Raw genomic sequence first — 27,473 nt, forward strand, 5'->3', positions numbered from 1 at the left:
GAGATAGAGAACAAAACAAAACATATTAACAAAATAAAATAAATAGAATAGATATATACAAGTAAAATAAATAAATAAATAGAGTAATAAATACGTACAAACATATATACAGTTGGATTACGTGCCGTGGCTTAGTGGAAATAATAATAATAATGGTGTTTATTAAGCGCCCACTATGTGCGAAGCCCTGTTCTAAGCGCTGGGGAGGTTACAAGGTGATCAGGTTATCCCACGGGGGGCTCACACTCCCAATCCCCATTTTACAGATGAGGCAACTGAGAAATACAAGTTGGCAAGATCTAGAGCTGGTCCCTACCCAATAGTAGGCTCACAGTCTAGAAGGGGAGGACAGACAACAAAACATATTAACAAAATAAAATAAACAGAATAAATATGTACAAATAAAGTGAATAAATCATCATCATCATCATCATCAATTGTATTTATTGAGTGCTTACTATGTGCAGAGCACTGTACTAGGCGCTTGGGAAGTACAAATTGGCAACATATAGAGACAGTCCCTACCCAACAGTGGGCTCACAGTCTAAAAGGGGGAGACAGAGAACAAAACCAAACATACTAACAAAATAAAATAAATAAATAGAGTCATAAATCCGCACAAACATGAAGATGGGGTAGGTGAGGGCTCATCACCTTGACCTTGACCTTTCCCTTAGTCCCCAGGGGGGCGGCTTTGACCTTTGAACTTTCCCGGGTGGCTTGCACATAGTAAGCGCTTAACAAATACCCTCATCATTATTATTATTATTATTATCTACATATATATTTATCTTACCTCCTTCCCTTCCCCACAGCACCTGTATATATGTATACATGTTTGTACATATTACTCTATTTATTTATTTTACTTGTACATATCTATTCTATTTATTTTATTTTGTTAGTATGTTTGGTTTTGTTCTCTGCCTCCCCCTTTTAGACTGTGAGCCCACTGTTGGGTAGGGATTGTCTCTATATGTTGCCAACTTGGACTTCCCAAGCGCTTAGTCCAGTGCTCTGTACACAATAAGCGTTCAATAAATACGATTGATGATAGTAAGCACTTAACAAATGCCATCATCATTATTATTATTAGACTGTGAGCCCACTGTTGGGTAGGGACCGTCTCTATATGTTGCCAACGTGGACTTCCCAAGCGCTTAGTCCAGTGCTCTGCACACAGTAAGCGCTCAATAAATACGATTGATGATAGTAAGCACTTAACAAATGCCATCATTATTATTATTATTAGACTGTGAGCCCGCTGTTGGGGAGGGACCGTCTCTATATGTTGCCAACTTGGACTTCCCAAGCGCTTAGTCCAGTGCTCTGCACACAGTAAGCGCTCAATAAATACGATTGGTGATAGTAAGCACTTAACAAATGCCATCATCATTATTATTATTAGACTGTGAGCCCACTGTTGGGTAGGGACCGTCTCTATTTATTGCCAACTTGGACTTCCCAAGCGCTTAGTCCAGTGCTCTGCACACAGTAAGAGCTCAATAAATACGATTGATTGATTGATTGCTGACTATTATTGGGGGCCCGCGGCGCCTCCCGGAACCTCCATTCTCAGCGGGCGGTTTCCACCCGGAAGGGGTTTCCGTCACACCGTCCCCCTTCCACCGCGCCCGGCCAAGGGGCCCGCGGTTGCTATGGAAACGGAGGGACCACACTGAGTACTTCCGGTGGAGGCCGCGGCGGCCGGAGGATGCTGAGCCCGGACCGGCTCGCCCAGAGCGGGCCCGACTACCTGGGTAGGCCCGCCCGTCGCCTCTCTCAGTCATTCAGTCGTATTTATTGAGCGCTTACTGTGTGCAGAGCCCTCTTCCTCCCTTCAAGGCCCTGCTGAGAGCTCACCTCCTCCAGGAAGCCTTCCCAGACTGAGCCCCTTCCTTCCTCTCCCCCTCGTCCCCCTCTCCATCCCCCCATCTTACCTCCCTCCCTTCCCCACAGCACCTGTATATATGTATATATGTTTGTACATATTTTTTTACTCTATTTAATTTATTTGTACGTATCTATTCTATTTATTTTATTTTGTTAGTATGTTTGGTTTTGTTCTCTGTCTCCCCCTTTTAGACTGTGAGCCCACTGTTGGGTAGGGACTACCTCTAGATGTTGCCAATTTGTACTTCCCAAGCGCTTAGTACAGTGCTCTGCACATAGTAAGCGTGCAATAAATACGATTGATGATGATGATGATGATGCAGAGCACTGTACTGAGCGCTTGCGAAGGACAGTTGCCTAGCTCCATCTGGCCTCCTCTCCCAAACGCTTAACCCTTCTAGACTGTGAGCCCATTGTTGGGTAGGGACCGTCTCTAGATGTTGCCAACTTGTCCTTCCCAAGCTCTTAGTCCAGTGCTCTGCACGCAGTAAGCGCTCAATAAATACGATTGATTGATTGATGGATTGATTTCTAGACTGTGAGCCCATTGTTGGGCTCCATCCCCTGCATCTTACCTCCTTCCCTTCCCCACAGCACCTGTATATATGTATATATGTTTGTACATATTTATTACTCTATTTATTTATTTTACTTGTACCTATCTATTCAATTTATTTTATTTTGTTAGTACGCTTGGTTTTGTTCTCTGTCTCCCCCTTCTAGACTGTGAGCCCACTGTTGGGTAGGGACTGTCTCTATATGTTGCCAGCTTGTACTTCCCAAGCGCTTAGTCCAGTGCTCTGCACACAGTAAGCGCTCAATGAATACAATTGATTGATTGATTGATTGACCGTCTCTGTATGTTGCCAACTTGGATTTCCCAAGCGCTCAGTACAGTGCTCTGCACACAGTAAGCGCTCAATAAATACGATTGATGGATTGATTGATTGATTACCTTAATGCTTTGCGCACTGTAAACGCTTGGGAAATACGATTCAGTCTACTACTACTGATGATGATGACATTTGTTCAGTGCTTACTCAGTTCTAAGCGCTGGGGAGGATGATAATAATAATAATAGTATTTGTTAAGCGCTTATTATGTGCCAAGCACTATTCTAAGCGCTGATGCTAGGTAATAATAATGATGATGATGATGATCCCAGACTGAGCCCCCTCCTTCCTCTCCCCCTCCTCCCCCTCTCCATCCCCCCACCGCCTTACCTCCTTCCCCTCCCCACAGCACCTGTATATATGTTTGTATGGATTTATTACTCTATTTTATTTGTACATATTCTATTTATTTTATTTGGTTAATATGTTTTGTTTTGTTCTCTGTCTCCCCCTTCTAGACTGTGAGCCCACTGTTGGGTAGGGACAGTCTCTAGACGTTGCCAACGTGTACTTCCCAAGCGCTTAGTCCAGTGCTCTGCACACAGTAAGCGCTCAATAAATACGATTGAATGAATGAAATATGATTCAGTCTACTACTACTGATGATGATGACATTTGTTCAGCGCTTACTCAGTTCTAAGCGCCGACGAGGATAATAATAATAATAATAATAATGATAGTATTTGTTAAGCGCTTATTATGTGCCAAGCACTTTTCTAAGCACTGATGCTAGGTAATAATAATGATGATGATCCCAGACTGAGCCCCCTCCTTCCTCTCCCCCTCCTCCCCCCTCTATCCCCCCGCCTTATCTCCTTCCTCTCCCCACAGCACCTGTATATATGTATATATGTTTGTATGTATTTATTACTCTATTTATTTATTTTATTTGTACATATTTATTCTATTTATTTTTTTTCGTTAAAGTGTTTTGTTTTGTTCTCTGTCTCCCCCTTCTAGACTGTGAGCCCACTGTTGGGTAGGGACCGTCTCTATATGTTGCCAACTTGTACTTCCCAAGCGCTTAGTACAGTGCTGTGCACACAGTAAGCGCTCAATAAATACGATTGAATGAATGAATGAATGAATGAAAAGTTGGCAACATCTAGAGACGGTCCCTATCCAACAGCGGGCTCACAGTCTAGAAGGGGGAGGCGGACAACGAAACAAGACGTATGAACAAAATAAAATAAATAGAATAAATATGTACAAATAAAATAAATGAATAGAGTAATAAGTACGTCCAAGCATATTCATTCATTCAATCGTATTTATTAAGCGCTTACTGTGTGCAGAGCACTGTACTAAGCACTTGGGAGGTACAAGTTGGCAACATATAGAGACGGTCCCTACCCAACAGCGGGCTCACAGTCTAGAAGGGGGAGACGGACAACAAAACAAGACGTATGAACAAAATAAAATGAATAGAATAAGTATGTACAAATAAAATAAATAAATAAATAAATAGAGTAATAAATACGTCCAAACATATTCATTCATTCAATTGTATTTATTGGCGCTTACTGTGTGCAGAGCACTGTACTAAGTGCTTGGGAGGTACAAGTTGGCAACATATAGAGACGGTCCCTACACAACAGCGGGCTCACAGTCTAGAAGGGGGAGACAGATAACAAAACAAAACATATTAACAAAATAGAATAAATAGAATAAATATGTACAAATAAAATAAATATATATGTATATATACACATATATACAGGTGCTGTGGGGAGGGGAAGGAGGTAAGGCGGGGGATGGGGAGGGGGAGAGGAAGGAGGGGGCTCAGTTTGCCAACTTGTACTTCCCAAGCGCTTAGTACAGTGCTCTGCACACAGTAAGCGCTCAATAAATATGATTGAATGAATGAATGGGAAGGCCTCACATTCCCGGCTCACGAGGACCTGACAGTTTAGCATGGGGGAAGACAGGCATCAATACAAATAAATAAAATTACAGATGTCTATTTAAGTGCTGTGGGGCTGGGAGGGGCGAAAGAGCAAAGGGAGGAAATCAGAGTGATGCAGAAGGGAGTGGGAGATGAGGAAAAGTGAGGCTTAGGCTGGGAAGGCCTCTTGGAGGAGGCTTTGATGGTGGGGGAGAGTAACTGTCAAGGGTGAAAGAGTGACTTTGGGCAAGTCACTTCACTTCTCTGGGCCTCAGTTCCCTCATCTGGAAAATGGGGATGAAGACTTTGAGCCCCCTGTGGGACAACCTGATCTCCTGGTAACCTCCCCAGCGCTTAGAACAGTGCTTTGCACATAGTAAGTGCTTAATAAATGCTATTGTTATTAGAACAGTGCTTTGCACATAGTAAGTGCTTAATAAATGCTATTGTTATTAGAACAGTGCTTTGCACATAGTAAGTGCTTAATAAATGCTATTATTATTAGAACAGTGCTTTGCACATAGTAAGTGCTTAATAAATGCTATTATTATTATTAATAATAATAATAAAAGATAGGGGCAGGATGTGCGTGACAGTTCTGGCTGCCAGAAAATGGCTCCGTGATTAAGTTGGTGTTAGAGAAGCAGCGTGGCTCAGTGGGAAGAGCCCAGGCTTTGGAGTCACAGGTCGTGGGTTCAAATCCAGACTCTGCCAATTGTCAGCTGTGTGCCTTTGGGCAAGTCACTTCACTTCTCTGGGCCTCAGTTCCCTCATCTGGAAAACGGGGATGAAGAGTGTGAGCCCCCCGTGGGACAACCTGATCACCTTGTATCCCCCCCAGCGCGTAGAACAGCGCTTTGCACATAGTACGCGCTTAACAAATACCATCGTCATTATTAGAGGAGCGAATTGTGCCGGATGGGTTGTGGAAAGAGAGAAACAGAGTGAGGTAGGAGCAGACGAGGTGATGGACTGCTTCAAAGCCAATGGTGTGGAGTTTTTGTTTGATGTGGAGGTGGATGGGCAACCACGGGAGTTTTTTAAGGAGGGCGGGTGACATGTCCTGAACGTCTTCGTAGAAAAATGATCCAAGTAGCAGAGTGAAGTATGGACTGGAGTGGGGAAAGACAGGAGGCTGACGGCCAGTAAGTAGGATTGGATGAGTGATTGTATTAATGTGGTAGCGGTTGTGGAGAGGAAAGGGCAAATTTTAGCGATGTTATGAAGGTGGGGCCAACGGGATTTGGTGACAGATTGACTACGAGGGTAGTAAGCGCTCAATAAATACGATTGATTGATTGATTGATTGAATGACAGAGAGAGGAGTCAAGGATAGCACCGGTGAAACCAAGAACTCTAAAAGTTTTTTCTTCCACCCTCCTTGATCTGGGGCCAGAAGTCTTGAGAACGGATAAAAATTGAGATTGGACCAGAAAAACTGTTAGGGCCAGCTCAAAGTAATTTGGACGGTTTCTTCGCTTTTTCTCAGACCGTGTGCTGACCCAATTTTTCAACAACACTGGGCCAGCAGCGGGTCTCGGTGGAAAGAGCCCGGGCTTGGGAGTCAGAGGTCATGGGTTCAAATCCCGGCTCTGCCACTTATCAGTGGGTGACTTTGGGCAAGTCACTTCTGTCTCCCCGTTCTAGACTGTGAGCCCACTGTTGGGTAGGGACCATCTCTATATGTTCATCATCATCATCATCAATCGTATTTATTGAGCGCTTACTGTGTGCAGAGCACTGTACTAAGCGCTTGGGAAGTACAAGTTGGCAACATAACTTGTACCTCCCAAGCGCTTAGTACAGTGCTCTGCACACAGTAAGCGCTCAATAAATACGATTGAATGAATGAATGAATGTACTTCTCTGGGCCTCAGTTCCCTCATCTGTAAAATGCGGATTAAGACGCTGAGCCCAACATGGGACAACCTAATCACCTTGTATCTCCCCCTGCGCTTAGAACAGTAGCTTGGCATTCATTCATTCATTCAATCGTATTTATTGAGCGCTTACTGTGTGCAGGGCACTGTACTAAGCGCTTGGGAAGTACAAGTCGGCAACATATAGAGACGGTCCCTACCCAACAGTGGGCTCACAGTCTAGAAGGGGGAGACAGGCAACAAAACAAAATATGTGGACAGGTGTCAAGTCATCAGAATAAATAGAAATAAAGCTAGATGCACATACTAAGCACTTAACAAATGCCATCATTGTTATTCTATCAATTTTTCACTTAACTTGATGTCTGCTATTTGTTTCCCCTTCCACGTCTCATCTATCCCACCACCGATCCCTTTCCCATTTCCTCCTTCAGGCCTGAAACTCCTCCTTAGGCGATTAAAAACCCTCCTTTCACCGACTTCCTCTGCCTTCTGCGTCGTCTATGGACTTGGATCCCTTTCATTCATTCATTCGTATTTATTGAGCGCTTACTGTGTGCAGAGCACTGTACTAAGCGCTTGGGAAGACCAAGTCGGCAACATATAGAGACAGTCCCTACCCAACAACGGGCTTACAGTCTAGAAGGGGGAGACAGACAACAAAACCAAACATATTAACAAAATAAAATAAATAGAATAAATATGTACAAGTAAAATAAATAAATAAATAGAGTAATAAATATGTACAAACATATATACATATATATCGCTTCTTTATTCTGTACTTCCCAAGTTATGTTTTGTTTTGTTGTCTGTCTCCCCCTTCTAGCCTGTGAGCCCGCTGTTGGGTAGGGACCGTCTCTAGATGTTGCCAACTTGGACTTCCCAAGCGCTTAGTATAGTGCTCTGCACACAGTAAGTGCTCAATAAATACGATTGAATGAATGAATGAATAAATACGATTGAATGAATGAATGAATGAAGTGCCTTCCTCAGTGCATTGTGCATAGGAGCTCAAGAACTGCTCCACTACTCTACTGTTTTTAAGGGAAATATCCCAAATTCAGGACAAAACACAAGATTGTACAGCAGATGGGAGGCATGAAGATTGGAGAATCTTTTGCCTAGAGGTGGTAGCTAAAAGTATTTTTGAGGATAATAATAATAATAATTTTGGTATTTGTTAAGTGCTTACTATGTGCAAAGCACTGTTCTAAGCGCTGGGAAGGATACAAGCTGGTCAGGTTGTCCCACGTGGGGCTCACAGTCTTCATCCCCATTTTGCAGATGAGGTCACTGAGGCCCAGAGAAGTGAAGTGATGTGCCCAAAGTCACACGCTGATTAGTGGGAGAGCCGGGATTTGAACCCATGACCCCTGACTCCAAAGCCCGGGCTCTTTCCATTGAGAACTGACCACAATTTAAGTTTGAGGAGAGGGAGGAGAACAATAAGCAGAGGAAACCGAGAAGGCGTGATTGGAGAGGTAGGATGGAAACAAGGAGAGGACACTGACTTTCAAATTAAGACCAGAGAGTTTCTAGGGAAGCAGCGCGGCTCAGTGGAAAGCGCCCGGGCTTTGGAATCAGAGGTCATGGGTTCAAATCCCGGCTCCGCCAACTGTCAGCTGGGTGACTTTGGGCAAGTCACTTCACTTCTCGGTGCCTCAGTTCCCTCGTCTGTAAAATGGCGATGAAGACAGTGAGCCCCCCGTGGGACAACCTGATCACCTCGTAACCTCCCCAGCGCTTAGAACAGTGCTTTGCGCATAGTAAGCGCTTAACAAATGCCATTATTATTATTATTATTAGGGAGGCAGTATGATCTAGTAGAAGGAGCGTCGACCTGAAATTATTCATTCATTCATTCAATCGTATTTATTGAGCGCTTACAGTGTGCAGAGCACTGTACTAAGCGCTTGGGAAGTACAAGTCGGCAACGTATAGAGACAGTCCCTACCCAACAGCGGGCTCACAGTCTAGAAGGGGGAGACAGACAACAAAACAAAACATGTAGACAGGTGTCGAAATCGTCAGAACAAATAGAATTAAAGCTATGTGCCCATCATTAACAAAATAAAAAGAATAGTAAATATGTACTAAACGTTTTCCAATGGCCGTTAACACTGTCCAAATATTTCCTAACATAGCGTTGTGATGACCCAGCCAAGAGGAAAAAGTCTCAATTGTATTTGCAACACAGTCTTATAGATGTCTCTTAAATATCTGATGCAGAAAGAAATATTTGATACCGCCAGCATCTGAATCTTCCTTGTCCCATAGCCACTTCTCTTTTTCTGCTACTGCCATAAATCCAGTATAATTCTACTACTAATAAAAATAATAATGATTGTGGTATTTGTTAAGTGCTAACTATATGCCAAGCACTAAGCGCTCAATAAATACGATTGAATGAATGAATGAACTTGTACTTCCCAATAATAATAATAATGATGATGATGGCATTTATTAAACGCTACTTCCTCTCCCCCTCCCCATCCCCCCCGTCTTACTTCCTTCCCCTCCCCGCAGCACCTGTATATATGTATATATATTTGTACGTATTTATTACTCTATTTTATTTGTACGTGTTTATTTTATTTATTTTATTTTGTTAATATCTTTTGTTTTGTTGTCTGTCTCCCCCTTCTAGACTGTGAGCCCACTGTTGGGTAGGGACCGTTTCTATATGTTGCCAACTTGTACTTCCCAAGCGCTTAGTACAGTGCTCCGCACACAGTAAGCGCTCAATAAATACGATTGAATGAATAATAAGCGCTGGGGTAGATGCAAGATCATAAGGTCCCCCTTGGGGCTCACAGTCTAAGGAGGAGGCGGAATACGTATTGGATCCCCATTTTGCGGATTAGGAAACTAAGGCACAGGAACATAGGAACGCGGGGCTCACGTTCTAATTGGGAGGGAGAACAGGTATTGTGTCCCCATTTTGCAGATTAGGAAACTAAGGCACAGCAGAGTTAAATGACTTTCCCAAGGTCACGCGGCAAACGAGTGGCGGAGATGGGATTAGAACTCTATTCATTTTGTTAATGATGTGCATCTAGCTTTATTTCTATTTATTCTGATGACTTGACACCTGTCCATATGTTTTGTTTTCTGTCTCCCCCTTCTAGACTGTGAGCCCGTTGTTGGGTAGGGACCGTCTCTATATGTTGCCAACTTTGACTTCCCAAGCGTTTAGTCCAGTGCTCTGCACACAGTAAGCGCTCAATAAATGCGATTGAATGAATGAATGGCCCTCTGATGCCCAGGCTCTTTCCACTAGGCCACACTGCTTCTCTAAGTAGGGCACGTTTTTAATTATATGATCCGGACCAAAAAGGAAAGGAGATTCTTGGTTCTTGCCTTAGATCTTTTAGCTTAATGTTAGAGTTTCCTGGTTAGTCCTGGAATCCCTTGCCTTTGGGAACACAACTGTAAAACTTAGTTTTTAACTCCTCATCTAAAGCAGCTCCGGGGAAGAATTCATTCATTCATTCAATCAATCAATCAATTGTATTTATTGAGCGCTTACTGTGTGCAGAGCACTGTAGTAAGCGCTTGGGAAGTTTGCAACATCTAGAGATGGTCCCTACCCAACAGCGGGCTCACAGTCTGGAATGGGGAGGCAGACAACAAAACAAAACATATAAACCAAATACAATAAATAGAATAAATATGTACAGGTAAAATAAATAAATCAATTTATTTATTTATGAAGAATGAAGAACTTCATTCACCGTCGGATTCTCTGCGGGCAACCACCATGCTGGTGAGCCCACTGTTGGGTAGGGACTGTCTCTATATGTTGCCAACTTGTACTTCCCAAGCGCTTAGTAATCAATCAATCAATCAATCAATCGTATTTATTGAGCGCTTACTATGTGCAGAGCACTGTACTAAGCGCTTGGGAAGTACAAATTGGCATCACATAGAGACAGTCCCTACCCGATAGTGGGCTCACAGTCTAAAAGGGGGAGACAGAGAACAGAACCAAACATACCAACAAAATAAAATAAGTAGGATAGAAATGTACAAGCAAAATAAATAAATAAATAAATAAACAGAGTAATAAATATGTACAACCATATATACATATATACAGGTGCTGTGGGGAGGGGAAGGCGGTAAGGCGGGGGGATGGAGAGGGGGACGAGGGGGAGAGGAAAGAAGGGGCTCAATCTGGGAAGGCCTCCTGGAGGAGGTGAGCTCTCAGCAGGGCCTTGAAGGGAGGAAGAGAGCTAGCTTGGCGGATGGGCAGAGGGAGGGCATTCCAGGCCCGGGGGATGACGTGGGCCGGGGGTCGATGGCGGGACAGGCGAGAGCGAGGTACGGGGAGGAGATCAGCGGTGGAGGAGCGGAGGGTGCGGGCTGGGCTGGAGAAGGAGAGAAGGGAGGTGAGGTAGGAGGGGGCGAGGTGATGGACAGCCTTGAAGCCCAGGGTGAGGAGTTTCTGCCTGATGCGCAGATTGATCGGTAGCCATTGGAGGTTTTTGAGGAGGGGAGTGATATGTCCAGAGCGTTTCTGGACAAAGATAATCCGGGCAGCAGCATGAAGTATGGATTGAAGTGGAGAGAGACACGAGGATGGGAGATCAGAGAGAAGGCTAGTGCAGTAGTCCAGACGGGATAGGATGAGAGCTTGAACGAGCAGGGTAGCGGTTTGGATGGAGAGGAAAGGGCGGATCTTGGCAATGTTGCGGAGCTGAGACCGGCAGGTTTTGGTGACGGCTTGGATGTGAGGGGTGAATGAGAGAGCGGAGTCGAGGATGACACCAAGGTTGCGGGCTTGTGAGACGGGAAGGATGGTAGTGCCGTCAACAGAGATGGGAAAGTCAGGGAGAGGACAAGGTTTGGGAGGGAAGACAAGGAGCTCAGTCTTCGACATGTTGAGCTTTAGGTGGCGGGCGGACATCCAGATGGAGATGTCCTGAAGGCAGGAGGAGATGCGAGCCTGGAGGGAGGGGGAGAGAGCAGGGGCAGAGATGGAGATCTGGGTGTCATCAGCGTAGAGGTGATAGTTGAAGCCGTGGGAGCGAATGAGGTCACCAAGGGAGTGAGTGTAGTGCTGTGCACACAGTAAGCGCTCAATAAATACGATTGATGATGATGATGATGATGACCGGGCCGGAGTGGTCTCTCAGGACGTGCAGAGAAGCAGTGTGGCCTAGTGGAAAGAGCACGGGCCTGAGAATCAGAGGACCTGGGTTCCAGTCCTGCCTCCGCCACTGAATCTGCTGTGTGACCTTGGGCAAGTCACTTCACTTCACCGTGCCTTATTTCCCTTCTCTGAAAAATGGGGACACAATACCTGTTCTCCCTCCAAATTAGATCGGGAGCCCCACGTGGGACCTGGTGATCTTGTATCTACCCCAGCGCTTAGTACAGTGCTTAGCACACACGCAGTAAGGGCTTAGAGAAGCAGCGTGGCTTAGTGGAAAGAGCCTGGGCTTGGCAGTCAGGGGTAATAAAAAAAATAAATAAATAAATAATAGCATTTGTTAAGCGCTTACTATGTGCCAAGCACTGTTCTAAGCGCTGGAGGGGGGGAACCAGGTTGTCCCACATGGGACTCACAGTCTTCATCCCCATTTTACAGATGAGGGAACTGAGGCCCAGAGAAGTTAAGTGACTTACCCAAAGTCACACAGCTGACAAGTGGAAGAACCGGGATTAGAACCCATGACCTCTGACTCCCAAGCCCGTGCTCTTTCCACTGAGCCACGCGGCTTCTCTGGCCCTGGGTTCTAATCCCGGCTCCGCCACTTGTCAGCTGTGTGACCGTGGGCAAGCCACTTTACTCCTCTGTGCCTCAGTGGCTTCATCTGTAAAATGGGGATTAAAACTGTGAGCCCTATATGGGACAACCTGATTACCCTGTATCTACCCCAGCGCTTAGAGCAGTGCTTGGCACATGGTAAGTGCTTAACAAATACCACAATTATTATTTTTAGCAAATATTTATTATTACCTTAACTATGGCATCTGGTGGGGCCTTTGGAAATTACCACATTCTGTAGTTCGGATTTCAAGTTGAAACACATTTATCTGTGCAGAATTTTAATGATTTATCAAAGAGAGGAGGGATTTTCCCAAACACATCTGAACCTTCCAAATTACTGATCCCATTAGCCGTGTTTTCGCTAAAGCACCTTCTCTCAAACAAAGCAATTACTGCTGAACTCATCCAAAGTGCTTTTCATAAAAGCTGTTTGCCTTAAGTTCTGTTTGATTAGCAAGAACAGCCCAGTTAAAGTAAATATTGTTTGGGAAGGCACTTCCCAGCCCTTTCCTTTTCTTCCTCCAACTGGCTTCTTAAAGGCCCCATTCTTTAGAGAGACTAAAAGTCCTTTTTTTTCTTTTTTCCAGCTGTCCGATTGTGCAGCTGAAGGTCTTGTTAATACTCTTATCGGGCCCCAAGATTACAGGTAATTGTGATAAAACACCAGCTTCGGTTTCTGTAATCACAGGCAGAAATCGGTTTGGCCTCCTTATCAGGTGTTTGCAGAGTTTCCTCATTCCTCGCCTGGGATGGAGACCCCCTTCCTTGGCCCCCCAATCGATCAATCAATCGTATTTATTGAACGCTTACTGTGTGCAGAGCACTGTACTAAGCGCTTGGGAAGTCCAAGTTGGCAACAGATAGAGACAGTCCCTACCCAACGGGCTGACAGCCCCTTGACGCTCCCCTTTTTTTGGTGAGGGAGCAGCTTTGCTTCTGTGGTTGGCGTGAATACAGAGAAGCAGCGTGGCTCAGTGGAAAGCGCCCGGGCTTTGGAGTCAGAGGTCATGGGTTCAAATCCCCGCTCTGCCCATTGTCCGCTGTGTGACTTCGGGCAAGTCATTTAACCTCTCTGGGCCTCAGTGACCTCCTCTGGAAAATGGGGATTAAGACTGTGAGCCCCACCGTGGGGCAACCTGATCACCTTGTAACCTCCCCAGCGCTTAGAACGGTGCTTTGCACATAGTAAGCGCTTAATAAATGCCATCATCATCATCATTATTATTATTATAAAGCAGGGACCAAATAGGAAAATGATATATTGTAAAAAATAAAAGCAACGTCTTCATCAAATCTAGACGGGGGCGAGTGAAGAATCCTCTTCCTTCCTCTCTGCCAGGTAGGAGCTGCCAATTATGCCCACTCCTGGACCTATCAGAGGGCCTGCTTAAAGAAGCATTACAACAGAGGACCTGAGTTCTAATTCTGACTCCGCCACCTGTCTGCTGTGGGACCTTGGACAAGTTACTTAACTTCTCTGGGGCTCAGTTCCCTCATCTGTAAAATGGGGATTAAGACTGTGAGCCCCAAGTGAGACACGGACTGCATCCAACTCGATTAGCTTCTCCCTACCCTAGCGCTTAGAACAGTGCCTGCTCCTTTCCTCTTCTCCCACTCCTTCCTGCATCGCCCTGTCTTGCTCCCCCACAGCTGTTATTGTACATATTTTTAACTTATTCATATTAACCTCCGTCTCCTAGACTGCAGGCTCACTGTGGGCAGGGAGTGTGTCTGTTGTTGTATATCGTACTCTCCAAAGCATTTAGTACAGTGCTTTGCACGCAGTAAGTGCTCAAAAGATGTGATTGAATGACCGGCACATAGTAAGCACTTTATAAATACCATAAGAAATACCGTTAAAAAGAAAAATCTGTCTAAATCAGTCTGTAACCCCTCAGGAGATTATATTTTTTCCATATTCTGTATTTCACAAATCTCCTGATTTGTGCTGTACCAGCTGATGATATTTTCGGTGGCCACAGAATCTTTGGGTGTAATTGAAGTTTTTTGTTCTTGGTGTGTCAATCTGAGACAACTATAATGTGCAGCAGGAGGATTGAGAAATCCATATTGCTTTCAGCAGCTTTTGCCAGGGTGGAGCACTGTAAGCACTTAATAAATACCATAACAAATACCATAAAAAAAAACATAGACCCATTGCTTTGTCTGCAAGCCCAACCTATATTGTTCAGCCCTTCCAGGCAGAATTGGGGGAAAAAATATGAATCGCCAAGCCCCCTTTTGTTCGTTTGAAATCCAAAGTTAGTACCATAAAGAAACAGACAGGATCGTTTATTTTTTATTTTTTTGTCAACTTGCTGTCAGGTTCACTCTGGGCTGACACATTTGTATGTTAATTGCACAGTCAGGAAGAGTCTCACAGCTCAGCCACTGCTCAGTCTGATTTATTGGAAGGAATTGCCTCTCTGGAGAAATTATCATTATGTATGCAGCTGCACAAAAGCACATCCCCACTAAGGGGGAAATGCATGGGAGATTAAGCCTTACTTTGCCATTCTAGCCTGTCTGGGTAAGGCTGCATTAGCTTTCCTTACATGGCAGTCAAGTCTTTTAGACCTAAAGGATCACATTTTTTTCCTTTGTGTGTTGCACGCTTTGGAAAAATAATAAATCCCTCCCCCTCCTAGGTTTCAAGGGCTCTGTAGCTTTGGCTCAAAGTTGGGCACATTCTTCCTGACATCATTTACAATGCTAATGTTCAGACAGTAAACAAACAATAATTTAGCTTCTGGGCATGATGACAGGTCTTAAATAATCCAATTTGGAGACATGATAACTGCAAGGAAGTTGCCCATTAATAAATACTGAGCACATGAAGGAGGCAACAAGCACAGCCCCAATCCTTGATGAAATAACGGCATGAAGTGATGAAAAGAGGCCAAAGGATTAGGTAAGGAGATTGCTGAGTTCTGTTCAGCTCAGGTCTTGATTTCTTTTGCTCTTGAGTTAGTTTCAAGAGAGAAGGAGAGTGAAAGAGAGAGAGGGAGGGAGCATCTTATGTTGCCAATTTGTACTTCCTAAGCGCTTAGTACAGTGCTCTGCACACAGTAAGCGCTCAATAAATATGATTGATGATGATGATGATCTTATGGTAGATGGGCCACTAGGTTGAACTCAGGATATCTGAATTTCTCATTCAATTTTGGCACAGATACCCATGAAGTGGGGGTAAATAAGCTTTCCTCCCTGCTTCAAATATTTTATCTATAATAGAAAGAAAGGTAATATTCGCCACCGACCTCACAGGAATATTGTAAGGATTAGTGAGATAAATAAAAGTCCCTGGAACCCTTTAGAAGGAGGATGTTTTGTAAATATGTTATCATTATTAGTAGTATTCTCCTCCTTTGAATTTCCCCCAGGAGCAAAATGGGCCCGATCATATCTCCCTCACAGAGGGAATAAATAACCGTAGTTAACATCGGTTAATGTTAGGAGGAAAACTTTTTGAGGGCCACGTCTCACGAGGGAATCTTTGATAGTTTGCAAACCACTACGCTTTGCCTTAAAATCCATGAGTTTCCATCTAAAACCAACTCGCTCCTCTTCGGTTTTGCCTGCAGTGGGTGAAAACTGTAGAGTCTGGTGAATGATGGATTCATAATGGTCTTCAAAATAAAATGAAAACTCCTCTTTTCCTCCCAAGGTCAGGCCTGGAGCCGAAAGCAGTTTTAATCCCGATGGGCTCCCTTGTTTGGTCCAGACAATGTAACCGATTAGACCTCTGCTCCACTAGTAAATATTTATTTATCTTCTTTGATTTCTTAGCAGAAAACCAGATTGCAAGGGACCTGAGGGGTTGGTCAACTCTTTTCTAGGTTCTTGGAGATGGGAAAGGCTGGTTCGGCTCTGCAGGAGTTGTGTGGGAGTTTCCATCTCGCCTGTGACAGATCCAGTTTAATCCTTATTCTGCGTGGTGGGCACACCCAATCCTGTAAAACAGCAGATTAGCATTTGGATTTTAAAATGCTGACAAATTATAATCCACCCTCCCCGACTCGCTCACCTCTCTCCGAGAGGGTGACACGCAGAAAGATTGTAGTGAGTCATTTCAGAAGTTGGGGACTTAATCTTTTGTAGCCGGTTACAGCATACCGAGAAATTTCTGCATGCGGCTTTTTTCTGCTTCAAAGGGACTCGCCATTAAAAAGAAAAATCTTTCTAAATAAGTCGGTAACCCCTCAGGGGATTACATTTTTTCCATATTCTGCATTTTACAAATCTCCTGACTGGTGCTGTGCCAGGTGATGATATTACCAACTTGCACTTCCCAAGCGCTTGGTACAGTGCTCTGCACACAGTAAGTGCTCAATAAATATGATTGATTGATTGATTGATATTTTAGGTGGCCATAGAATCTTTGGGTGTAATTGAGGTTGATCTTGGTGTGTCAATTTGAGACAACTATAATGTGCAGAAGGAGGATTGAGAAATCCGTATTGCTTTCAGCAGCTTTGGCCAGGGTGGAGTGGGGGGAATCGGGGTGTTGTGTGTGGGTGGGGGGTGTGTGTGTGTTGCATCCAAGTGCTTGACTTAGTGGGAAGCACACAGGTCTGAGATTCATTCCTTCAATCGTATTTATTGAGCGCTTACTGTGTGCAGAGCACTGGACTAAGCGCTTGGGAAATCCAAGTTGGCAACATCTAGAGACAGTCCCTACCCAACAGCGGGCTCACAGTCTAGAAGGGGGAGGCAGACAACGAAACAAAACATATTAACAAAATAAAATAAATATAATAAATATGTACAAATAAAATAAAGTAATAAATACGTACAAACATATATACATATATACAGGTGCTGTGGGGAGGGGAAGGAGGTAAGGCCGGGGGGATGGGGAGAGGAAGGAGGGGGCTCAGTCTGGGAAGGCCTCTTGGAGGAGGTGAGCTCTGGATACTCACTCTCGGCTCTGCCACCTGTTTGCTGTGGGACCTTGGGCCAGTCGCTTAACTTTTCTGCGCCTCAGTTTCCTCAGCTGAAAAATGGGGGTTCAATGCCTACTCCCTTCTATTTAGACTGTAAGCCTCATGTGGGACAGGGACCACATGATGGCCCTGTATCTACCCCAGTGCATACTGCAGGGTTTGGCACATAGTAAGCATTCATTCATTCATTCAATCGTATTTATTGAGCGCTTACTATGTTTGTGCATATTTATTACTCTATTTATTTATTTATTTATTTTACTTGTACATATCTATTCTATTTATTTTATTTTGTTAGTATGTTTGGTTTTGTTCTCTGTCTCCCCCTTTTAGACTGTGAGCCCACTGTTGAGTAGGGACTGTCTCTATATGTTGCCAACTTGTACTTCCCAAGCACTTAGTACAGTGCTCTGCACACAGTAAGCGCTCAATAAATACGATTGATTGATTGATTGATTGCAGAGCACTGTACTAAGCACTTGGGAAGTCCCCGCTGGCAACATATAGAGACGGTCCCTACCCAACAGTGGGATCACAGTCTAGAAGGGGGAGACAGAGAACAAAACAAAACAGATTAATAAAGTAAAATAAATAGAATAAATATGTACAAAGATAATAAAATAAATAGAGTAATAAATACATACAAACATATATACATATATACAGGTGCTGTGGGGAGGGGAAGGAGGTAAGGCGGGGGAATGAAGAGGGGGAGGAGGGGGAGAGGAAGGAGGGGGCTCAGTCCGGGAAGGCCTCCTGGAGGAGGTGAGCTCTCAGTAGGGCCTTGAAGGGAGGAAGAGAGCAGTTAACAAATTTTTTTTTTAATGGCATTTATTAAGCGCTTACTATGCAAAGCACTGTTCTAAGCGCTGGGGAGGATACAAGTTGATCAGGTTGTCCCACGAGGGGCTCACAGTCTTCATCCCCATTTTACAGATGAGATAACTGAGGCACAGAGAAGTTAGTGACTTGCCCAGAGTCACACAGCTGACAAGCGGCGGAGCAGGGATTGGAACCCATGACCTCTGACTCCCAAGCCCGTGTTCTTTCCACTGAGCCACGCTGCTTCTCTAAATCCCACGGTTATTATTGTTATTATCATTATTATTCTCATTTACAACCAAGTTCGTCAAGGTAGCTGCCTTCACTTGTAGGAGCCGTCGGTGGAAGTTATTGCCAGGGATAACTATTTATTTTAAATAAAAAATATTTATTTTATTTTGTTAGTATGTTTGGTTTTGTTCTCTGTCTCCCCCTTTTAGACTGTGAGCCCACTTGTTGGGTAGGGACTGTCTCTATATGTTGCCAATTTGTACTTCCCAAGCATTTAGTACAGTGCTCTGCACATAGTAAGCGCTCAATAAATACGATTGATGATGATGATAACTGGCAGGCAGAAACAGGATAGCTGTTTCTGATTTTGGTTGGCTTAAATGAACCCTACCCAGCCCACCTCGCAATTCATTCATTCATTCATTCATTCAGTTGTATTTATTGAGCTCTTACTGTGTGCAGAGCACTGTACTAAGCGCTTGGGAAGTACAAGTTGGCAACATATAGAGACGGTCCCTACCCAACAGCGGGCTCACAGTTGCACTTTCTTCTTTGTCGTCAGAACTGGCTCAATGGAAAGAGCCCGGGCTTTGGCGTCAGAGGTCGTGGGTTCAAATCCCAGCTCTGCCAACTGTCAGCTGTGTGACTTTGGGCAAGTCACTTCACTTCTCTGTGCCTCAGTTACCTCATCTGTAAAATGGGGATGAAGACTGTGAGCCCCCCATGGGACAACCTGGTCACCTTGTAACCTCCCCAGCGCTTAGAACAGTGCTTTACACATAGTAAGTGCTTAGTAAATGCCATTATAAAAAACTCTGATAGCCACAGATCTCCCCATTCGACACCACTTAGCTCACCCTGAAGCCCCATCACAAAGTACAGTTATTTTAGGGAAGTTTATTCTTTGGAAAATAGGGCATTTTTCTACATTTTAATATCATCATTTTTATTGAGCCACACAAAGAGCTTACTTTTACCTCTTTACCCCCATCCTGGGTGAAAATCGGACACACCGCTAGCTGCTGACCTCTTCCCCATGTCCTGCCTTCGTATTTCACAGACATTCACTCTCACCACCTTCGAAGCTTTATTGCAGGCCCACCTCCTCCAAGAGGCCTTCCCTGACTAAACCCCCATTTCCTTTTTTTCCCCACTCCCTTCTGCATCACCCTTGCGCTTGGATTTGCACCTCTTATTCACCCCTCTCATAATAATAATAATAATGGCATTTATTAAGCGCGTACTATGTGCAAAGCACTGTTCTAAGCGCTGGGGAGGTTACAGGGTGATCAGGTTGTCCCACGGGGGGACTTACAGTTTTAATCCCCATTTTACAGATGAGGGAACTGAGGCACAGAGAAGTGAAATGACTTGCCCAAAGTCACACAGCTGACAGTTGGCGGAGCCGGGATTTGAACCCATAATCTCTGACTCCAAAGCCCGGGCTCTTTCCACCGAGCCACGCTGCTCTCTCAGTCCGAGAGCACTTATATATATGCAAAATTGATTTATTTATGTATATTAATGTCCGATTGCCCCTCTGGACTGTAAGTTTGTTGTGGGCAAGGAACTCGCTTATCAAATCTGTTATATCATACTCTCCCAAGCACTTAATTTGGTGCTCTGCACACAGCAGATGCTCATTAAATACTATTGTTTGATTGACTGAGGGAGGAGGAGAGGAATTAGAGATGAGTCCCTGGCAATCACTCTGTGTTTTCCCTCCTGTTTCCAGAATGACTTTGCCAAAAGATGCAATCTTGGCATTTATGTAAGCCTTTGATGTTCTGTACCTCCTCCCAATCTAAGAGTATTTATTAAGTGTCTTCATTTATGTAACTCTGTGCTCAGTTCATCAACATCATCAGTGGGATTTATTGAGAGGAGGGAGTAAATAAGTTCACCTCATTATCGCTGTTGTTAATTGTACCACTTAGATAATGGGGGCAAAATGAGTTCTGTGTTGTTAGAGAAAGCAATGGTCATTTGCTTCTAGACTGGGAGCCCACTGTTGGGTAGGAACCGTCTCTATACGTTTCCAACTTGTACTTCCCAAGTGCTTAGCACAGTGCTCTGCACACAGTAAGCGCCCAATAAATACGATTGAATGAATGAATGAATAAATGAATTTGAGCATTCGGCAATAGCTGAATTCTGTCCTTGAATTTCTCACCTAGTCTTCATGTGTTTGTCCTCAATCAATCAATCAATCGTATTTATTGAGCGCTTACTGTGTGCAGAGACTGTACTAAGCGCTTGGGAAGTACAAGTTGCCAACATATAGAGACAGTCCCTACCCAACAGTGGGCTCACAGTCCTCATTTCTTGACTGTCCTCTCTAGTGAAACAAAATACTGAAGTGGGAAATGAAGCTGTCACCCTCATCATCCATGGTACTTATAATAATGATTATGGTATCTGTTAAGCGCTTACTATGTGCCAAGCACTGTTCTAAGTGCTGGGGTATTTATTATTTATTTATTACTCTATTTATTTATTTATTTTACTTGTACGTATCTATTCTATTTATTTTATTTTGTTAGTATGTTTGGTTTTCTTTTTTTTTTCCTCTGTCTCCCCCTTTTAGACTGTGAGCCCAATGTTGGGTAGGGACTGTCTCTATATGTTGCCAATTTGTACTTCCCAAGCGCTTAGTACAGTGCCCTGCACATAGTAAGCGCTCAATAAATACGATTGATTGATTGATTGATTAGTACAGTGCTCTGGACATAGTAAGCGCTCAATAAATATGATTGATTGATTGATTGGGGTAACTACAAGGTAATCAGATTATCCCATGTGGGGCTCACAGTCTCAATCCCCATTTTCCAGATGAGATAACTGAGGCACAGAGAAGTGAAGTGACTTGCCCAACGTCACACAGCGGACAAGGGGCGAAACCGGTATTAGAACCCACGACCCTCTGACTCCCAAGCCCGTGTCCTTTCCACTGGGCTTATTGAGCACTTACTGTGTGCGGAGCACTGCATTAAGCCCTTGGGAGAGTACAACAGATGCATTCCCAAGTGAGCTTAGGGTCTAGACGGGGAGAGAGACATTAATATAAATAAATGAATTATAACATAATTTATCGATAGATTTTTCGATTTATCGAACAAAATCCCCCCCCCAAAAATCAACAAAATGAGGAAGAGTCTTAGTGTCACCCTCTGACCAACTTGTACTTCCCAAGCGCTTAGTAATAATAATGTTGGTATTTGTTAAGCGCTTACTATGTGCAAAGCACTGTTCTAAGCTCTGCACACAGTAAGCGCTCAATAAATACGACAATGAATAGAACAGTGCTCTAGCACTTAGAACAGTGCTTTGCACATAGTAAGTGCTTCATAAATGCTATTATTATTATTAACGAATGACCTGGAACAACTGGTGATTCATTCACTCACTCATTCACTCATTCAGTCGTATTTATTGAGTGCTTGCTGTGTGCAGAGCACTGTACTAAGCACGTGGGAGAGTACGATACAACCATAAACAGTGACATTCCCTGCCCATAGTGAGCTTTTAGACTGTGGGCCCACTGTTGGGTAGGGACCATCTCTATATGTTGCCAACTTGGACTTCCCAAGCGCTTAGTACAGTGCTCGGCACACAGTAAGCGCTCAATAAATATGATTGATTGATTGAGCTCACAGTCTAGACATGGGGGAGACAGGCAGATGAGGACAGGTGTTTCCACAGAGGCCACGTCTTGGCTTAAATTCAGGCCGGACTTCACATGCTGACCTGTTACCGCTCATGCCAGGGGCCCTGAGGAAAAAGCCAACCCCCCTTTTAGACTGTGAGCCCACTGTTGGGTAGGGACTGTCTCTATATGTTGCCAATTTGTACTTCCCAAGCGCTTAGTACAGTGCTCTGCACATAGGAAGCGCTCAATAAATACGATTGATGATGATGATAACTGTGTTAAAAGCGAGGTGCTTTTGGGTAGGGAATATGCACTGCCATTACTGGGATAGCCCAGTGGCCGGTCAATCAATGGTATGTGTTGAGTGCTTATAATAGTTGGTCCAGTCTAGCCTTGGATCTCCATCCGAGGCAAGAGGATGTGGGAGGAAGTTTGTGATGGTTGGTTTCCTTGATCTATCTCCTTATCTACCGTCAAGGATAGACCATCTATTTGTTCCGACTTGACACCTGTCCACACGTTTTTTTAATCGTCTGTCTCCCCCTTCTAGCCTGTGAGCCCGTTGTTGGGTAGGGACCGTCTCTAGATGTTGCCAACTTGGACTCCCCAAGCTCTGGACGCGGTAAGCGCTCAATAAATACAGTTGAATGACCCCTTTGGCGTTGTTACATTTAGAGGCCGTTTCCTCACCATCCCGGCGGTCCGGGATGGGCAGAATCCATCACCGGACTGCGTTGCCGCGTGTGTCCGAGTGGCCAGATAACGTGTTGGGATGGCATCCGGGCTGGGCCAAGCTGCCACGAGGGAGGAGGGCTTCCTTGCCCCCCCAAAACACAGCAGCCACCGGCGGGGTTAACAGAAAATGACAAACCAGGCCGGGATGAGAGAGGCGCCAGGAGAGCAGCGGGGCGTCCTTTGATTCGCTCCTGTTATTTGCATGTCTTTCTTGTGATGTCTGTGAAATGTCCAGAATGACAAAGTTTTTAAAAGGCTCGCTGACTCCTCCTGGAAAATGTAAAGAAAAAAAAACAACACCCTCCCTTTTAGAGCCCCATTATGTCTCGAGAGCCTGCGTTGGTTTTTTTTTTTCCTGTATCTTTTGCTTCATTTTTATTAATGCAGACGTTCGCATGAAGACTGCAGCTTTGTTTCTTCAAGATTTCTCCCGCTGCTCGCTCCCCTGGCCCTGCCGTGAAAGAGCACAACGGAACTTTTGTCGTACTGTTAGCAAAGCTGTTTATGGACGGCGGTTTACCGAGAGCTACTTCCTGGGCTACAAGCTTCCACTCTCTGTTTAAAAAAGAAAAAGAAAAGAATAGCTCTCACCAGTGAATTGAATCAGGATTTGCTATCATTTAAATTCTAGATATCGACACGATAAGTAATACACGTGCTTGCTTGTTACTAGTAATTGCATCTTTTAGACTGTGAGCCCACTGTTGGGTAGGGACTGTCGCCAACTTGTACTTCCCAAGCGCTTAGTACGGTGCTCTGCACACAGTAAGCGCTCAATAAATACGATTGATTGCATCAAGTGCCTTTTTCCACTTTTGTCTTTGACGCGACGAGGCTCAGAGCAGCGGGGGATAGAGAAGCCTAATTTTGAAGACAATTGAGAAAGTGGACAGAAGGCAGCGGAGAGAGTATGGTAAAGTGACTTTCAGGTTCTGTTTTCCGAGTAATGACAGTTCTGAACGAATTTCTGCAAGAATGGTTGAGTTGGACAGTGAAGAAAGAGATATTGTGCATTTGCAACTCGTGAAAAACAGTGCCCTTTTTAAAATGGGATTTCTTAAGCCCCTACTGTGAGCCAGGCACTGTACTAAGCGCTGGGGTAGATATGGGATAATTAGGTCGGACGCAGTCCAAGTTAATCAGTCAGTCAACTGATTGTATTAAGTGCTTATGATATACAGAGCCCACCTCAATCAGTCAATCAATCGTATTTATTGAGCGCTTACTGTGTGCAGAGCACTGTACTAAGCGCTTGGGAAGTACAAGCTGGCAACATATAGAGACAGTCCCTACCCAACAGTGGGCTCACAGTCTAAAAGATAATGATGGCATTTATTAAGCACTTACTATGTGCAAAGCACTGTTCTAAGCGCTGGGGAGGTTACAAGGTGATCAGGTTGTCCCAGGGGAGGCTCACAGTCTTCATCCCCGTTTTACAGATGAGGTAACTGAGGCACAGAGAAGTGAAGTGACTTGCCCAAAGTCACACAGCTGACAATCGGCGGAGTCGGGATTTGAACCCATGACCTCTGACTCCAAAGCCCGGGCTCTCTCCACTGAGCCACGCTGCTTCTCCTCCACTCCTTCACTCCTTCACCTCCTCCACTTGTCTGCCGTGTGACTTTGGGCAAGTCACTTAACTTCTCTGTGCCTCAGTTACCTCAGCTGTAAAAAGGGGGTGAAGACTGTGAGCCCCGCGTGGGACAACCTGATTACCTTGCAATCTACCCCCGCGCTTAGAACAGTGCTTGGCACATAGTAAGCGCCGAACAAATACCATCATCATCATCATCGTCACTGTACTAAGCCCGTGGGAGAGTCGATACACCCGTTTCCTGCCCCAAATGAGCCTCCAGTCTAGGGGTCCTTACAGTCTTGAACTTCATGGTCAAGTCTTAATCCCCATTTTACAGACGAGCTAACTGAGGCACAGAGAAGTGAAGTGACTTGCCCACGGCCACTCAGCGGACAAATGGAGGAGCCGGGGTTAGAATCCAGGTCCTCAAACTTCCCAGGCCTGTGTTTTTTCCACTGGGCCACACTGTTTCCATTTCATTTAAATGTCCCTAATAGTAATATGTAAGAGGAGAGAGCGCCAGATATTCTAATTCTGAGGTAGAATAGATTCAAGTGAGTACGTTCCATGATTTACCAAGAGGTTTAGGAGGTTATCAAGCACCGTTCTAAGCGCTGATAGTGATGGTATTTGTTAAGCGCTTACTATGTGCCAACCACCGTTCTAAGCACTGGAGTGGATACAGAGTAATCAGATTGTCCCACTTGGGGCTCACAGTCTCCATCCCCATTTTACAGATGAGGTAACTGAGGCCCAGAGAAGTGAAGCGACTTGCCCAAAGTCACCCAGCTGACAAGTGGCAGAGCCGGGATCAGAACCCACGACCTCTGACTCCCAAGCCTGGGCTCTTTCCACTAAGCCACGCTGCTTCTCCAGGGACTATTTAGTCGTATCTACCCCCACGCTCAGTACAGCCACGCTCGAGAAGCAGCGTGGCTCAGTGGAAAGAGCCCGGGCTTGGAGTCAGAGGTCATGGGTTCAAATCCCAGCTCTGCCAATTGTCAGCTGGGTGACTTTGGGCAAGTCACTTCACTTCTCTGGGCCTCAGTAACCTCATCTGTAAAATGGGGATGAAGACTGTGAACCCCCCGTGGGACAACCTGATGGCCTTGTAACCTCCCCAGCGCTTAGAACAGTGCTTTGCACGTAGTAAGCGCTTAGTAAATGCCATCATCATCATATGTACATATCTCTCAATTCTATATTGTAAATTATTTATTTCTGTTAATGCCTTTCTCCCCTTCTAGGCTTTTAGCTTGTTGTGGGCAGGAAACATGTCTGCCAACTCTGTTTTATACTCCCAAGCGCTTAGTACAGTGCCATTGGTTGCGGTGATGATGATGATGGATCATGCCGACCTGTCAATCCGTAGCCTATCCATTCAGGTATATCTAGAAGATAAAGGCAGCGTGGCTCAATGGAAAGAGCCCGGGCTTGGAAGTCAGAGGTCATGGGTTCGAATCCCGGCTCCGCCACATGTCTGCTGTGTGCCCTTGGGCAAGTCACGTCACTTCTCTGAGCCTCAGTTACCTCAGCTGTAAAATGGGGATGAAGACTGTGAGCCCCACGTGGGACAACCTGATCACCTTGTATCCCTCCCAGCGCTTAGAACAGTGCTTGGCACATAGTAAGCGCTTAACAAATGCCATTATGGTGATGATGATGATGACGATGAAAGGCAGCAGAATAAGCCCTGCCTACGATTAACTTTTTTGTTTGCTTCTGGAATGGCATTGTGTGATTTGTGGGTACGGCAGCCCCCATAGTGGTACTTTGGTGACAAAGTGATTGATTGCGATGAATCACTGGTTTTTGTTGTGATGGTTTCAAAAATTATTCAGAAATGTAGAGTCCTTTTTTTGTTCATTAGGTTCTCACAAACCATGGATTTCTTTTTTGATTTGGCAGCTGCCTGACAAGCCTATCTGAGATTCTGAAAATTTGTAGTATCTCAATATTTATGATGTCATATTTATTACAAATCATAGCATGCTTTTAAATAAAGGGAAAAATCAGATCAGCTCAGACTAAAAGCTGACCATGAGGAAAATGGACAGGGATGTTCGCTCGGTTTGTGTTTTATACAGCACTTAATGCAGTGCTGTGCACCCGTAAACACTCAATAAAATGGATTGATTTTTGTGGGCAGAGGATATGCCTACCAATTCTGTTATAATGTACTCTCACAAACACTTCGCACAGTGCTCTGCGCATAGTAAGTCTGAATAAATTTGACTGGTTGATTTTGTGGGCAGGGAATGTGTCGACCAATTCTGTTATAGTATACTCTGCCGAGAACTTCTTCTAGACTGTGAGCCCACTGTTGGGTAGGGACTGTCTCCAGATGTTGCCGACTTGTACTTCCCAAGCGCTTAGTACAGTGCTCTGCACACAGGAAGCACTCAATAAATACGATTGAATGAATGAATGAACTTAGTCCCAATGCTCTGTACACAGTAAGCACTCAATAAATATCCATTGATTGAGTCCTGTTGAAGAGTTAGGAAGCATCATGTGTGTCCCTCTGGATAGGAAGGGATACGATGTTGGAAGAAAAGATGGTCTGTATGTGCAGTGGCTTTGATTGAGTTGTGAGTATATATGTTTGTACATATTTATTACTCTATTTTACTTGTACATATTTATTCTATTTATTTTATTTTGTTAGTATGTTTGGTATTGTTGTCTGTCTCCCCCTTCTAGACTGTGAGCCCGCTGTTGGGTAGGGACCGTCTCTAGATGTTGCTGACTTGTACTTCCCACTTTCCCACTTCCCACTTCCCGACTTTACCAGTTGTCAGCTGTGTGACCTGGGGCAAGTCACTTAACTTCTCTGTGCCTCAGTTACCTCATCTGCAAAATGGGGATTAGGACTGTGAGCCCCATGTGGGACAACCTGATCACCTTGTGTCCTCCCCAGCGCTTAGAACAGTGCTTTGCACATAGTAAGCGCTTAACAAATGCCATTATTATTATTATTATTTGTATTAAAATGGGGATTAAGACTGTGAGCCCCACGTGGGACATGGACTGTGTCCAAACTGATTATCTGGTATCTATTCAACCTGATCACCTTCCCCAGCACTTAGAACAGTGCTTTGCATATATGTATATATGTTTGTACGTATTTATTACTCTATTTTACTTGTACATATCTATTCTATTTATTTTATATTGTTAATAT

General features: G+C 44.5%; 1 protein-coding gene across 1 annotated transcript in view; it reads left to right on the forward strand.

The window, feature by feature from the left end:
- Positions 1–1,708: 1,708 nt before the first annotated feature.
- Positions 1,709–27,473, forward strand: part of C22H11orf49 (chromosome 22 C11orf49 homolog) — a 200,667-nt gene continuing 174,902 nt past the window's right edge. The window contains exon 1 of the mRNA XM_038765114.1: positions 1,709–1,760. Coding sequence (XP_038621042.1) covers positions 1,715–1,760 — 46 coding nt within the window. The 5' untranslated portion in view covers positions 1,709–1,714. The remainder of the gene's footprint in view (positions 1,761–27,473) is intronic.

This window comes from Tachyglossus aculeatus, chromosome 22 (genome assembly GCF_015852505.1).
Source record: "Tachyglossus aculeatus isolate mTacAcu1 chromosome 22, mTacAcu1.pri, whole genome shotgun sequence".
Lineage (NCBI taxonomy): Eukaryota > Metazoa > Chordata > Mammalia > Monotremata > Tachyglossidae > Tachyglossus > Tachyglossus aculeatus.